Source organism: Tuber melanosporum (genome assembly GCF_000151645.1).
Source record: "Tuber melanosporum whole genome shotgun sequence assembly, scaffold_94, strain Mel28".
NCBI lineage: Eukaryota > Fungi > Ascomycota > Pezizomycetes > Pezizales > Tuberaceae > Tuber > Tuber melanosporum.
The window spans coordinates 298,066-314,077 of NW_003299144.1; the positions used below are offsets into that span (position 1 = coordinate 298,066).

Consider the following 16,012-nt stretch of genomic DNA (forward strand, 5'->3'; position numbering starts at 1 on the left):
GAAGGCTATATAAGCTAAGCATCAATACATACTGCACTAGCACAGTGCAGGCAACTCCGGGATATCAATTTGTGTTCAAAGCAAAAACGTGGATGGATATAATTGAGCTCAGAACTCGCGCCTAAAAGCTCTCCCTCCCTTCACTTCACCTATCGCCTAATATCAAAAGTAAGAAAACGGAGAAGTGAAACGTAGAATGAGAGAGCTAACTACACTGCAGCGTACTGTAGGCCGATCACAATGCCCATCTTCTCAGATTCGTTGGATGGAATATCGGATATTATATGTCAAGTACTTTTTAGTAAAGGCGTTTGTCCTGCCACAGACCCAAGGCTGGAGCACTTGAGAACCCGACGAATTCTGTCTCAGTTGTGTTGGTAGAGTTCTCCATGTGCACCAAGTAAACTTATGTGATCTGCTACATGGTCTAGTCAAGTGAAGGTTGTCCCTGCTAAGTGCCTGATAAAGGAGCCAGATACTGCAGCATGTTGCGTCTGCGGTGAAGCCGGGTGTACATTGTATATTTCACCGAGTGATGTAACATAACTACATCTACAAGTAACCTATATCGTGATCTCTGGGTGAAACTCTGGCCACGTAGTTGGAGCGGTAGAGGTGATGTTATTGTTGCTCCGTGTGCAATGGTTGGTGGGGGTTTTGGTATCTATCGTGGGCAACGGTCGGGGGGATTTTAAGCTCCTGAGTGATTAGTTGTGATCGTGTCTCAATTCTGTCAATCATGGAATCGGATGCGAGCACACCCGCCGTGGTTCCGTTGTAAATTTATTAGGGAAAGAACAATTGGAAGAGTGTATTCTCTTTGAGTTTTAGATATGATGCTCGATCGTTTCATACTTGGGTTAATTGTCTTTTATTTTATTTTATTTTTTGCAGCCTTCTTCAAGTTCATAATATTATCATAGAAAAGATTCTGTTGGGCAAAATGACATCACCGCCACACCCTATCTCAGCCTCATCCCGCTGGATTGGCGCCCCTAAATTACCCTGCAGAAGTTTGCAAGGGTGACAAAGACGAAAGACGAGATACACAAACGAACATCCCACCAACGTCAACTCTTCCAAACACTGCTTCAAACAACTCTACCATGCCGCGTCAACGCGCTGCTTCAGGTGCTTCAACTGAATCCTCTAGGTCCGCTCCAGAAGACCAGGTTCGCGCGATTCTTTACTTTCCCCTCTCCCCTTTTTCCCCGCTGTCACATTACTGACATACCTATCCCTTGTGCGGCTGCAGGAACTCGGTAGTCTGTACGATTACCTTGCAAAGATCATATTACTGGGACCGAGTGGGTGTGGAAAGTATGCATTCCCGAGAATATAGTTGTTTTACCAGGCTCGGCTAAAGACGGGGATAGGTCTTGTTTGCTGCATCGGTTCGTCCGGGGAGAATGTGAGAGAAACTCGAACCATGGGCGCAGATTTCGTGGGCACATCGCTTACTTTAAAACAGGGCGAATTCTATCGTCGCAAACCATCGGGGTGGAATTCTCTTCGAAGATAATCAAAGTTGGTACGGGCTCCCGCCGTAAACGCATCAAACTCCAAGTAATTCCTTCTATACGCTCTTTTTGTTATTTTCTTTTCCGCCATCACTTCACTTTTGTACCCGTTTTTTGTCTTTCACACTCCGGGCCATCGCTGACTCTGTAGCTATGGGACACCGCTGGGCAAGAGCGCTTTCGATCTGTTACTCGCTCTTACTACCGCGGCGCTGCTGGCGCTGTCCTTATCTATGACATTACGTCTCATCCAAGTTTTACTTCGCTGCCGACCTTCTTGACAGACGCCCGGGCCCTGGCTTCACCAAACTTGACGTTGCTCCTCGTGGGCAACAAGTCGGACCTCTCCACCCCCCCAGAAGGCTCAGGAGGACAACTCATTGACATACCCTCATCATCATCCACCACGCATTCTTACTTCACACCGATACCGGAAGAGGAGAGTAGACAGCAAGTGGAGGTAGTGGAGAGAGCTGTGACGACAAATGAAGCAGCCCGCTGGGCCTCCCTTCAGGACATACCCGTCACGATGGAAACGTCGGCACTGTCCGGTGAGAATGTGGATGAGGTCTTCACTAGACTTGCGCACATGATAGTGACCAAGATTGAGCTTGGGGAGGTAGACCCTGACGACCCGATGAGTGGGATTCAATATGGGGACTCGGGCGGGTGGGTGGACGCCTCCGGGAGCACAAGAAAAAGGAAGGGCCCCGGAAGAGTCATGGCAGATGGTTTCAGCGCCGGCTTGAGAGAGTGGGAGGATGTTTTTAGAGATTCGAGCGGCGGGAGGAGACGAAAATGCTGTTAGATGTATTAATTTGAATATAGCGTGCGCATGCGGAGTTGTACAGGCCGCACGAGAAGAGGAGTTCTATATCTTTCAGGATAATGTGAGCTTGTGGAGGTATGGTACAGTGGTATCTCGCGTTCCTTTCTTCTATATCCCCTTCTCTCTCTCTATTCCTCTGTTTTCTTTTATTTCCTATCCTCCGCGGGGTTTCTTTTAGCATTTTTCTGTTATCATTTTTCTTCATTCCGTCATGCTTTGGAGATGCATCTTATGACTGCCACTTATCTTATTCCATCCGTAATGCAATAAAACCTACTTCCCTATTTGCCCCCCCATTTAACAGGTAATTACGGTATTCTAGGAACTCCCGAATAAAGAGCGGGGAGTGGAGAAAACGCCCTAGCATTCATTGCGTTTCAATTATCTCTAGTCCATCCATCCCATATTCATATCAATCGATGCGCACGGAAGGAGCGAGCCAAGTAAAACACTAACTCTCTACATTCCTCGGAATTCGAGTGGTTCCAGTACGGCCACATAGCATCGCGTCCCGCGTGCACATATTGTAACATTGAAGCAAAGCGCCTCAGACTTCTTCCTTGATGCTGTAGCAGCAGAAGCCCGACAAGGTGCCAAATCGTAAAGGTGAACAGAAAGGGCAAAAAGGCGCGCGCTCATTTGCATCATGCACGAGTGATTGCAAGTGATCTGCAGCAAACCAGCTTTGAGTAGCGAATCCTCATGCAGAATTGGCGAATAGGTTGATCCAAAAACAAAACACCATAAGATAGACAAAGCTATGGCCTCTCCGATCCTGGCTCCCAACCACCCACCAGCCCCCGATGGGGCCGCGGGTGCAAGTGTGTATTCCTGGCTTAGTAGTTTGGTTTGAGAAACAGGTGACGTATCAGATCATGCTAGAGGTCACGCCGGCCAGGCTGGATAGCTCAATCCCTTAAAAAAGAAGGAGGCAAAGGGCCAGAAGCCGCCCGTTCACTGGGATAATGGATTTTTCCCACGAAATTCAAACCCGACCTTCGAAATACTATGCGTTGTTGTCGCACACATGTTAGCACAATGCAGTCGCAGTGCCGTCTACTTACCATTCCAGCCTAGTCAACCACAAGTTCTGTCTGGCCCAACTATGTGTAAGTATGTGAGCGTGCGTGCGTGCGTGCGCTTGTATGTTCGATCATGTATGATTGATTTGTCACTGCTAACTGTTACCATACGGGTACAGTACTGTACAGGTAACTCCACCAAGTGAACTATGATATGGTGATCTAAGCGCCAGCAAGACCAAGGTTTAAAAGAAATGAGAAAAAAAAAGAAAGAAAGAAAGAAAGAAAGAAATTGGCCCCGAATCGTGCCGGGCGGACCGCACGATATCGTACAGTACATTAACGAACTATTGTTCCCTCAAATGCGGTCTCAAATGCGGTACGAGTAGGATATCATACTTACCGTTATACGTGTGTGTGTGTGGCGGGGACGTAGACTAACTAACTGTACCAGTACCGGTACCACCAGGCTCGGTGGGAAAGGTGATGGGTAGTTCTTTTCCTTCTTATTATTATCATTATTATTATTATTATTTTTAAAAAAAGAACAAACTCTTGTGCCGATAATTACGATACGGTATCAGACCAGGTTTCAACCACCGGAGGCCCTCCCGTGTCCACGAGTATCATAGATTACTTTTTTAACTTTCTCCCTTCTTATTGTAACGGCCGCTTAACGTACGAGTGGTTGGACGTTATTATGTCGTACAGTGGAGGGAAGCCCCGGTTTTTTTTTTTTTCTTTTCTCCTTTTCTTCTTTCTTTTCCATAGTTAACAGAGATAAGTTACCGTGGGCAACCACCTGAGGAGAAAGGAAAAAAAAAAAATGAGGAGAATTACGGTAATGCTGAAGGGATGGGGGGGGGGTGGGGAATGAAGAGAGATTGGATAGGTCGATTTTATTTATTTTTGGACCCTTTTTTTTTTTTTTTCCTTTCCTTCTTCAGTTCCTTCTTCAGTTGTTTTGACAGATATGGGGAAGGAGGTGGGGGGAAGCTTTGAAGGTGACATTTTGTGTGAAAAGAAGCTTTGAAGGTGACATTTTGTGTGAAAAGAAGCTTTGGTCAGGTTTGTTTGAGGACTTTTTTTGTATGGGGTATTTTTCATCTCGTTTTGCTTTTCTTTCCGCTTCGTTTTTATTTTTTATTTTTTTCAATCGTTAATTATTTTAGATATCATAATGGTTATTCCACCAATTTTCGTCGATTTTTAAATTGGATATTAAATTGGTTGCTTTGCCTTGCTTGGCTCTCTCTCTCTCTCGGTTGGTTAGCTGGTTTGGGTTCCGTCTACTTGTACAGTACTTTGCCTGACACTTTGTAAGGTTGGTACAGTATTATAGGTTATAATAGCGCAGGGAAAAAGTCCCAAATACGATCATCATCATCCATCCCCCCCCTTCAATCAGGGGAGATGGGGAAATTATCAATAATGAATAAATAAATCCCGCCCATTGTAGAAACGCCCGATTCAAAGATAACTCTTCCCCCCCCTACGCCACCTCAAATAAAAAAATAATTGACCAATCTCATCAACTCCGATCCCACTCCCCCCCCCTCCTCAAATCCTGTCAGGAAGGTTTTACGATGCACAGCTTGACAGGCAGGCAGTCAGGCAGCCAGGCAGATAGGTAGGTAGGCGTAGTTGGCATCGTAGCATACGTACGTACGTATAACTGCCTCTGTGATAATGACCCTTGCCTCCCCGGGTTCAAAACTGTTTTCCGTGAGCGCGTCAATCCCATCCAGTCGTTACCCCCGGGGAAGGGAGAAAGGAAGAAAGAAAAAAATGAAAGGAGGGAAAGAATAACCGCCATCTGCAGACTGTGCGTTAGGTGGAGGGAGATTTCAGCTTTTGGGAAGAGCGGTAAGACGGATGGGAACGCCCTGCTCGGAGTCTGGCCAGCCTGCCTGAGCGAAAGTTCGTCCGCTGCTGGAGCCAATTCGAGCTGTCCGGACTTATCCCACCCCCACCACCTCTCGATCCCCCCCCCGCACTACTCACCTCTATAGGTAGGTATCATGGCTTAAGCAGGTTAACGGGTCTTGCTCTTTGATGCCTTGCTTTGCTTGGGCATGACTTGGTCACCTCTGAAATTCAGGGCGATTTATTTTCTTCCATCCATCACGCTGATCTCGCTGACCATATTGTACTCGTACTCTGTTATCTAGCCAACAGTCTACCCTAGTCCAGTCCAGCCTAGTCCACGCGGTAGGAAAGGAAGGAAGACAAGACTTTGCCAGTTACTCGATGATATGATAGATCCAACCTCCCTCTCTCAATCTCACTGGATATGTAAATTACGTGGTAACGCGCACTTGCCCAGACCTCTCCCCCTAATACTTCACTTTCACTTCACCTCTCTCCCGCACTGCCTGTTTAGCTTATTCGATGCTCTAGCACAATTACAGTATCCCGTCACCCCATCATACCATACTCGTACGGTATACAGGCACTATAACCAATTCGGCTAGGGCAGGCGTCCCACAAGCGTGCCATTTGCCAGTAAGAAGCGAGTGTTGACAACAATCTTCCAAGTTGTTTACCAGCCATACACTGTACCCCGATACAAGACCCCTTTCAAGATCCATAGCAGTAAGCAGGAGGAGGAGGTGCCCATGAAAGCCAAAACCAAGTCAAGTAGATTAAGAACTCCCACGCGCACTCGAGCGCACACACACACATATACTCGAGTAACCCCTCTTACACGCTTTCTCTTTCTCACCCACATGAACGGGGAGAAGAAGCACTATTCGCCCGACATAAACAGACAGGTATGAGAGTGGGGGGGGGTCATAGCAAACGCTAACAAGGGGAGGGAGGGGGGCCCAAACGTTGAGGTTGTGTCCAAGTGGAACGAGAAGAGAGAGAAAGGCTTTCCCAAAAACACTACCACAGTCATATCGGTATCCGGAAGGAATGGAACGGACGTGGGAAAAAGAGGTGAAAGAGTGGGTCATGAAAATCCTGCTTCTAGTAGTGCCATTCCTGTAGGATCCTTTCCGCGATGACTGGCGACCAATATGTCTTTCAAACAGGCCCGCGGGTCTGTTGGCGGAGTCACCCACTGTCACTCGGCAAAATTCTTGGGTGTTTTTCGGATCGTGTAGATCGTAGGTGCTTTTTTTTCTTTTCCGCTGAAAAGGGTAACTGTTGAGCATACTTTAAGGAATGAATACGGCTATTTGTCGAAAATGTAGGATAGGCCTTCCCGTCATCTATCGAGTTCCCCCCCCCTTCTCTCCTCTTCGTACTCGAGCACTGTGCGGTGCGGCGCTAGTGGAAGGAAAGGTCATTTTTTGCTGCTTCTGCCCCGCGTTCGGGGAGCCACCCGTACAATGTAAAGTTCTGCCGAGAACAAACATCTTTCTCTTTTCGATCAGTGCACTCGACTTAGATCGTGCACTGGTAGTTCGGTTCATACTACCGGTAATTGGTGGACCGCCAAGTCACGATAAAGAGGAAGGTAAAGATGGAAAAAAAAAAACAAGCTTCATCTCGAATACGGTTACAGGTATCGGGGAAGCCACTTACACTCCCGACACGCGCCCCCCCATCTCCTTCCCGCCTACTCACTTTACGAGTACTTGTACTCGAGTATGATACCCTACCCCGTTAAATCATGTGAGTTAACAGCTTTCCCTCAGTCAACTGTTCAAACAATCCAGCCCAGATGCGTTGTTCCAGATGTGCCAAACCTGGTATCGGCTGTTTAACCCCCCTGCCCTGTCCCTCTTTTCTTCCCTGCCCCGGAACCGCGTGTGTTGCACATCACAGATTAGACCTAGCCCTTTCGGCCATGCAAAGTCTCCTTTCTTTTTTCGCATTGGATTTGTAAAAGCCATTCCCACCCCCCTCTCCCAATCCTCCCGATATTTCGCCCTACCGGTACCCTTTTATCCCTCCCATCCGCTTTCGTTCCTAGGCTTGATTTCCTATTTGGTGCGGAGTTTTTACTTTTTCCTCCTCGCACGAACATCCTATTGGGCCTGCGCGTGAGTTCTGTCCGGTTTAGGTCAGGACCTTTTAGTTAGGAGAAGGGTTTTAGTATGATATACAGGCATATATAAGTTACCTGGTTTGCCAGGCAAACTGTACCATAACCGTACGTTCAGTATCGTAATCGTACTTGTGCGCATGGTTTTTTTTTTTTCTCACTCCGCCGCTCTGTCCGAAGGGAGAGAGATCACTCGGCATCACTGTGATTGGGTTACAGTAGTCGATGGGGGGAGCGAGTGAGAGGGCTTTGTCTGAACCAATCCACATTTCTGCAGCGCCACCCAAGGATAGACGTAGACGGGTGGACGGGGAGGCGGGAGCTATCATGTTTGTGCGAGTCTTTGTTTTAGTTTCCTCCTACTCGTACTGGACATAGCATTTAGTCTTGTGTAGAGAGCTAACTGAGAGAGTTACAAGTCGAGCAACACAACAAGGCAAAAGGGGGGAAAAAGAGCTATCATACCTACTTGAGTACCGCCGATCAGCCTCTCTATCTTACGGCTCTTTTAACCAAGCTCAGTCGTTTTGTCGTCCAGGCGACCATGTCTCACGGAATCCCCACGCTTCCCACGCTTTCTCAGCTTCAAGGAGAAAAGGAAAAAAAACCGCAGAAAACAAATAAATTATTGAGGAGAAAAAAGAAAAAGACAAAGAAAAAGAAACTAGCCGCCTGTGATCGACACCTTAGTGAGGTGTTGGGGGGAGGGGGCGGCAGCAGTCTTGCTGAAATGGGAGGCCGGGTCCCTGGTACGATGAGGAGAAATTCTTTGCTTTTAGTTTTGACAGCTGCCGCAAAACGCATGGGTAATTTTCATGTTTTTTTTTCTTTTTTTCCTCATTATTTAATTTTCATTATTTCGTCGCTTGTCGTCGTGTCTTTGTCTCATTTTTGTTTTTTTCGACCATTTCCATTTCTTTCTTTTCCCCCGTGCCCTGTGTTCCCCCCCCTCTCTCCGTTTTAACTGGTCATCTAATCTTCCGTTTGGGGGGGAATGTTTATCTATGGTCTGTGTATTGTATGAACCCAGCCTTCCTCTATTGCAGATAGTGTTCCTCGCCTCTCGTTCGTTCCTCTGTTTTGGTAGACTAGGTGAAGTGTGTTTGACAGAATCCGATGGCGTTGAGCAACCGTGGGAATAATGGGGGGCGCTTAGACCCATAGTCAAGGTAGAACCACTCGGACAAAGAATAATGACATGATTCTCGCAGGACAAGCAACCAGGAGAAGAGGAAAGGGAAAAAGGGCGAGCGTTCGCAGGGAATGAACGAACAGAGGAAGGGAAGACAAAGAAAAAGAAAAAAAAAACACCTCGTTCTTCCTACCGGTTGTCGAGTACCGGTATTCCTCTCCTTCTGTGTACGAGTACTATACTCACTCCGAAAGGGAGAAGGGGTTTAGGATACCATCGATTTTTTCTTGCAGGGGTGTTTGTTTAATATGATCCCGTCGCATACTTGGACCTCGCCTGCACCAAGACAAATCTGTTGTCGAAAGCATGTTTTTTTTAGAACATCTGTTGAATGGTGAGGAAAAATAAGAAAGAAAAGAAAAAGAAAAAAAAACAGGATTAAGCGGGAGTATACATATTTTAATTTTTAACAATTGCAACTGTTACTTTTCGGCGCTCATTGCTTTGCCAAAATGTATGATAAGTATTTCCTTTTTTTGGGCTGGCTCTTGGTGTAAAGAAATGACACGACCAGATTGATCGAAACTGGGGACCTAAGACATATTCCACATGGGTTCCCAATCGGGAACCGCATCTAGGATGCTTTTTAACTCCCAAGGCAATCACAACATCTGGCCCAGTAAATTGAGTTGAAAGCACACAAAAAATTGTGGGAAAAATAAAATAATAGAATCCTTTCCAAAACAGTACTTCACTATTTTCCACAGTACGGTACTCGAGTACCGGATATTGTTACCCTCTTGTTTCTATGTTTTCAAGCTAATGTCTTGGTGTGGGCGAGGTCCAAGTTTGTGTACTGTACTGTACAAGTAAATGGTACAATCAAACCATGATATTAAACATACACCCCTGTAATGGATGCCATCCTAAGCCTTCTCTCTCCGAAAAGGGTTGTTGGGATTGGGGTCTGGCAGGGCACAATAGAGAATGGAGACGATCATGACAGTCTTATTTTCGCGATGATGGGATCGGATTATGACCTTTTGATTAACGACTTGAGTATCGGTACTGTGTTATAATCACGGCAGGAGGAGAGGCAAAAAGGAAATAACATTTGCAGGCTGCAACGCCTTGCTGCCACCACGCATTAAGTTATCCATCTACATTTCTCCACTCGCCCACTCTCTTTATTCTGCAGACTCGATCCTAGTCGCAGTATAACTTTTGGGGCGGGAGAGTGGGGGTGAGAATCGGACCCACGGTACGTAAACTGTGGCATTTCGAATTGCCCCACACGAGCCCACACACCACTCTGGTGTTGGAACGAGGAGGTCTGCCTCGCAATTTCTGTATCACACAATGTACCATATGCCGTTTAGGAGGAGGGGGAGCTATGCACCAACCAACCGTGACGCGAACTAGAATGTTATCGCGGTGTACTCGAGTAGTTGGTTCCCTGTGTCTCCTGTCCGGCACTTGACTGTTTTCCCCCTGCTTGCTTTCTTGCTCAAGCTCCCTTATCTTTGTGCATTTGCGTCCTCCTCCTGCCTCCCAAGCCTGTTCTTTCTCGTGACAAGCTTCTTGTTGGTCATCAGTACAGCACCAGAATATGTACCGTACTAAGCTCTTAAGCACATACATCACTGCACTGTACCTAAGCTCTTTCAGGAGAGAGAGCAGAGAGAAAAGAGTCTCTAAGATTTGGTGTGGTACTTGTATATTCTACCGGCACTTTGTCGAATTATATTTGGAGAATAGTAGTGAGCTGTAAGTGGTTAGATCGGTAATAGAGCCGTGCCAAGTACGGGAGTCAAACTGCGGGGATGGAGGGGTATGAACCAAGTGTAGTGCATGCCTTGAACGCCCCGCCACGTGCATAACGGACCTTAAGAGAACAACTATCCATCGCAAGACTCTTCTTCTTCAGATCAGCTTGAGTTGCTTAAGGTTTGGGAAAATGCTAGAAGTCTCGGGTAAGCTTACCGAGTACTTGTTTCTTTCTTACCCCCACTCTGGTGTAGAAGTACCGGCACTGGGGTATGGAGGTTGGTCGGGGAACCAGGGATTCTGGAACCCCTTCGCCGTTGCTGTTACCCTCGTAGGGAATGGAAAGAGAAACCAAATCTGAACGGAAACTGCTTGATCAAGATACCTCCTAATCCCTGAGTGTCCGGTCACCCGCGTTCATCCCCGAGTACTGTCTGAGGTGATCCAGAAAGTGTGGGAAATGATTGATCCTCGTTTTTCTGTGATTTTGTGATGTGACCATGCGAGTTGCTGGGTACGGTAGAAGCCAGGAAGGGTGTAGGGGTAATTTTCTATCTGGAGAACAGACTGCGCCCGTGCTGCACCCGTACGGCTCTGCGAAAGGGTGGCATGGGGGTTGAATACAGAGACAGAGAACAAGGATGGGGAAGGGGGTGGTGGCGTGTGTATTAAAGTTTTCCCCGATTATGGATTGGCGCAGTACAATTATTCGAGTACAGGTATTCTGTGCATAAAACGCCCGATCCGAGGCTGTAATTCCGGGTCTACGGAGGGTCACTAACGTCAATCCGCAGTTTAGTGCCCGGGGCAGTATACCAGGTGAGGAATGGGATCTGTTCCGCTGCATATAAATCATTCTGATATACTCGCACCGGGGTACAGTACAGTACAGTACCAAGGGCGCTAAAATTTATCCTTTGATTTTCCCAGGATATTATAGTACCGGTAGTGGAAGTTGAAAATATAGCACAGGATGTACTCGTACTCTATGTATGTACGGGTGGATTGGGGAAGGGAGGGAAGACTGAGGATGGCGGATGACACCCTTGGTTACTGCTCCTAGCGGGCAAGAAGTACCCGAATACAGGGATTTGCCAAATGCTCGTCGTACATGGCAAAAATTCGTGCGCAACTGAACCCTCGGACGGACTCACGACCCCTGTTTTCGGGTACTTCCTTCCTACCTACTCTCATGTCTTCTTCAGCACGAGTACTTGTGCTCGTGCAGTATTCTTTCCGGTTGATGCATTTTTGCGTCGCGTTCTACTCGAGTACCGGTAGGCTCATCGGATGTGAACGATGAGGATTAAGATACGAGTCATCACTAGCGGTATAAAGAGATTAGAGTGAAATGAGACTGGGGCTTTTCGATAAGGTGAGAAAAGAGAAAAAAGCAAAGCACCGGAGAGAAGGACCCCCCCCTCCCCCTCGCAAATGAACATTATTGGTGGAGAAATTAGAAAGGAAAATGGAAGATGAGGGCCTGGATGAGATACTCCAGTAGATCATGGATGGTATTGGGGAACAACTTGGGGTCGGTGCAGATGTTTGGTGGCTGGATCACCCCGTTAGTGGGACATATTAAGCTTGGAAAAAAAGCACTCTTCCTCTCATTTTGCTATCTCCGATCCGCCATACTCCTACGAATATCGGGAGGAGACGAAAATTGCCGGGAGGGAAGGGAAGACCGGAAGGATTGGAGGGGTCTGGTAGGGTATTTTTCACCACTAAATTATCTTTGTTTTTTGGTCCGCTAATCAATGGTTGATCGTAAGTGATACTTATGCTGCAGAGCATGGATATTTATACGTGTAAGCTACGAACCAGAGTGCCGGTATCATACGGTGCCGAACAATTCACTATCTCCGTGATGCCTCTAATCTCCGCCGTCAGAAACGGAACGCCTTAAGAAGGAATAGAATTTACCTGATGTGGTATGGCTTGAGCAAGGTAGAACTTGTTGGATCTCGTTAACTGGTGTTGGTTAACCTGCTCAGCTAGGGCTGTCGCAGGTTGGCTCCATTGCTTATCGATATATCGATACGAGTAGTGGGTTGTCCGCGGTTGGAGGGGTTCGCTAGAGCTCGGTTCCCTCGTTCCCTTCCTCCCCAACCATGGATTGGCACTAACGGTAATCTGGTTTTCGTGCTTTCGCGCTCGCTCTAATGCCCTAAACCCACCACACAGTGCGAGTGGAATTCCGAATTAGTCTTTAACCTGGTCCTTGCATCGACTCAAGAACCCTAGAATGGTGAGCAAGCGAGTACGAATTCGGTGGCTAAAATCCCGGAAATCAAAGAGAAGGTGGGCTGGATAGTGCTATGGATAAGGATGCGGTATGTACGAGTATGTGATGTGGGTGGGTGGATTGGGGGAGGGGTGGGTTTGATGGATGGATGAAAGGATTTGGTGTGTGGATGATATGGATGGAGATGCGGGTGCGTCCAGGGCCACAAATTGGAATGGAGAGAGGCAGAAGCAGCTTTTCTCCACCGCTGCAGGATGAAAAAGACGATCGATTATCCCATATCCCATTGAGCTGACCCCCCGACACAACCTTGGTGGCCAGTATAAGTAACCCCGAATACTCCACACCACATTGCAGCACTATTGAACCTCTTAACTTCCCCTGTCACACCGTGCACGGGCGCTGTTGCATGCTGCTCACCAGGAGCAGAACTGGAACATGCATGGGGATTCTCGCAGCATCGGAAGCCTTGTCGCATTTTGCCACATTAAAATAAGATCGAATTGGGCATCGGGCGAAGGATATCTGATTGGAGAGAGAGAGAATATGTGCAGTTCTCCTCGGGTGTGTCCATAAAAATCGGAAAACATACTCGAGTACTCGTATTGTAATTTACGGGCTTCACCGTACCCAAGACGAAACTGCCCAAGCGACGAAGAAGAGTCTCTGGCGGGTAATTTTTTGTTACCCTACCTTGGGATTTCCCTCATCGCAGACCAAATACTCGTCCGGTACCCCTACTCATCACCCGCCAAGTATAGATGTTTCCACCAGTCAGAGGTTAAGCGACGGTCGAGGGGCAGCCGTACGGTAGTGCAGTCTACGAGTGCCGCCGATAGATATATAGGTCATGTGATAAGCTGGTGTAGAGCGGCATGTTAGCAACCATGGGGATCATGAACTTGATGACTTCATCGGGAGAGCAGCTCCTACCATCGCCAAGTTGAAATCTCTTTTCCATATCACCTTCCCATTTAGTGACTAGAATATTCCAACAACCTATCTCATTTGACTCTTTATAAGAAATCATGGGCCGTACCTGTGGATCAAGCCAGATCTCACTTGAAATGCGTTGTGCAATTCTGACTCTACACCTCTTTACTGACAAGACATGGAATGAAATATCCAGTTGTCTTCAGGTTCATCTAGAGTCTGCTTGACAAATCTGTGTAAAGGCAAAGGTAATATTAACTCTTGATTAGAATTTTGATTTATGATAATAATTATAATTATACTGATCTGATTAATCAAACAGGATCGTGCAAGCAATCTAAGCGACTTTCGTAATTTGTACGCAGTTTTAAGAAGCCTAGACCGCCCCGGACGTACTGAGTTGATACCTGAAAGCTCAGAACAATTCCTTGCTCTCAAGAGAGCCTCCCAGAGTGGTCCTGATAGTTACATCACAACCTTTCCACAGTTGGCAAAGGAATTGGGAATCAAGGCTGCAAGGTCTACTATCGAGCGCGTGATGCACAACCATCATAACATCTATCGGTTTCCTCCCAGTCAACCAAAACCACCTCTTGATATGTATTATAAAGAAGCTCGTATGAACTTTGCTTTTTGGGCAACTCGAATGGATCCAAGATAGTTCAATACCTTTATTTATTTTTGTTTATTTTTGTTTATTTTTGTTTTTTTAAATTTATTTTCTATTACAATAAAGTACTCATATCGATAAGTTGAAGTCAGATACTTTGTACAAGAGTTACTACTTTTAGTGTTTAGCTTCAACTTAATCTTACGAGTATAATATCTGTGTAGTATATTAGAAAATAATAAATTAAGTTAGCATTATTCTAGATGCTTTGCATATTCCGATGAAACATGGGTTGAGATAGGGCACACCTTAGACCCCCAAATATTTCCTGTCATTGTTGATCTAATCCACTTGATTACAGAAGGTATCAGTTCAAATCAGCCGGTGTATGAATCATGTTTTGGGGCTGCATGGCCTACGGGTATCGGGGTCCTTGTTTTGTATGGGAGAAGAAATCTAAGGAAGAGAAGAAATACTTTAATGATATGTTGGAGATTGAAAATAGGGTGAAAAGACAAAAGCAGGATCAAAAACGGGCTATGGCATGAATTGAGGGAACAGAAGAGTTCAAAATCTTACAAGATTTAAATACTAATATACAGCGATTGGATCAAACTGATCCACTTCTATCTGGATATCCTCGACAAAAGCATCACCCAGAATGGGAATTTAAGGAACAAATAAAAGAGCGGGGAGATAGAAGTAAGGAGGGTATCGATTGGGTACTATATAGAGAGCATATCCTATGACTGCTCTACTATCCATTTCTCCAATAGGTAGAACAAGAGACTGGAAGGGAAATGTAGGCTGTTGAAGATAATGCTCTAGCCCACACTACTGCACGAGAATTAAGTGAGGAGGAGCAGGAAAGAGGAGGTACACAATCTGTTGACTAGCCAGCCCAGTCACCCAATTTGAATAAAATAGAACCACTTGAGAACTATTTGAAAGACTCACTGGAAGAGTACGAGTTCAAAGGTCGAAGTCATACTACAAAGGATCAGGTAAAAGTAGCTTTAGTATTAAAATGGGAGAAGATACCAATTAATCTCACTAATTGTCACTATTTAGATCTTCAAAATAAGTTGCAACTTGTTATTAAGAATAAGGGGGATAATAATTTTCGTGGCTGATTTTATTTCTATTGATACTTTTCGCTCAACTCTCTCGTTCTTTTTATTTCACAATTTCTTATTAGCTCCTAGTTTATGACCTACTTATTCTTCTTTAAGTATCTTGAGTTTTAAATATATGGTGTTTAGTTTCTTGCACGTTGCAACCTGCCACTTTACACCAGCTTATCATCTGACCTATATATCTATCGGCGGTACTTGTAGAAAGTCTTCATACTATTGGATCACAACCAAGCAAATCCAATCACTGCAACAATCACCTCTACAATGATCTCTCCATATACATTTATCTTCAGAACCGGAGCGAACTAGAATAAGGAATAATATAAGGTCCTGTTTAGACGGAAGCTATTATAGCATGAAATTCTCCATAAAAAAAAATGAATGAGATAGAGGGAGGTTTGGAATAGTCTAAAAATTTATCATATTTTTTAGCATTTGAATTAATCAGAATAATCTATTCTCTTTACAATATATATGTTGTTTTTAACCTTAATGATTATTAATAATATGCAATAATATTTAAATAGAATATAAGCTATAAGTTTACTGGATTAATTGTTTATGATAAATAATAATTATAAGGAAAAAGAAGTTAGAATAGGAAACAACAATGATGTGGAATAAAGGAGAAGATTAATTATATAACATATTTGCTAGTTGCTAATTATATTTCTAGGTATGATAATTGACAGCTAGCTTGCTCTACTAGAGAGCAAGCGAGATCTGTGAACTAAAGGAAACTTTAAAAGATGTATAGGGAAAACTTAAAGAAGTAACTATTTAACCGAATATATTCAAATACTATTTGTCAAAGTCTG

At 45.3% G+C, this 16,012-nt stretch overlaps 2 protein-coding genes; one reads left to right on the plus strand and one right to left on the minus strand.

Annotated features, from left to right (window-relative positions):
- The first annotated feature begins 1,037 nt into the window (after positions 1-1,037).
- Positions 1,038-2,637, plus strand: GSTUM_00012043001 (uncharacterized protein). XM_002842306.2 has 6 exons: positions 1,038-1,172; positions 1,256-1,320; positions 1,377-1,411; positions 1,472-1,566; positions 1,672-1,856; positions 1,968-2,637. Exons 1-6 carry the CDS (start codon positions 1,107-1,109, stop codon positions 2,326-2,328), a joined length of 807 nt encoding a protein of 268 aa, XP_002842352.1. The 5' UTR covers positions 1,038-1,106; the 3' UTR covers positions 2,329-2,637.
- Positions 2,638-5,913: 3,276 nt separating this feature from the next.
- On the minus strand, positions 5,914-6,983 carry GSTUM_00012044001 (uncharacterized protein; the record flags this gene model as incomplete). XM_002842307.2 has 2 exons in its annotated part: positions 6,206-6,983; positions 5,914-6,120 (listed from the first exon to the last, which is right to left on the minus strand). The coding sequence occupies exons 1-2, from the start codon at positions 6,530-6,532 to the stop codon at positions 5,914-5,916; spliced, it is 534 nt and encodes a 177-aa protein (XP_002842353.1). The 5' UTR covers positions 6,533-6,983.
- Positions 6,984-16,012: the final 9,029 nt, after the last annotated feature.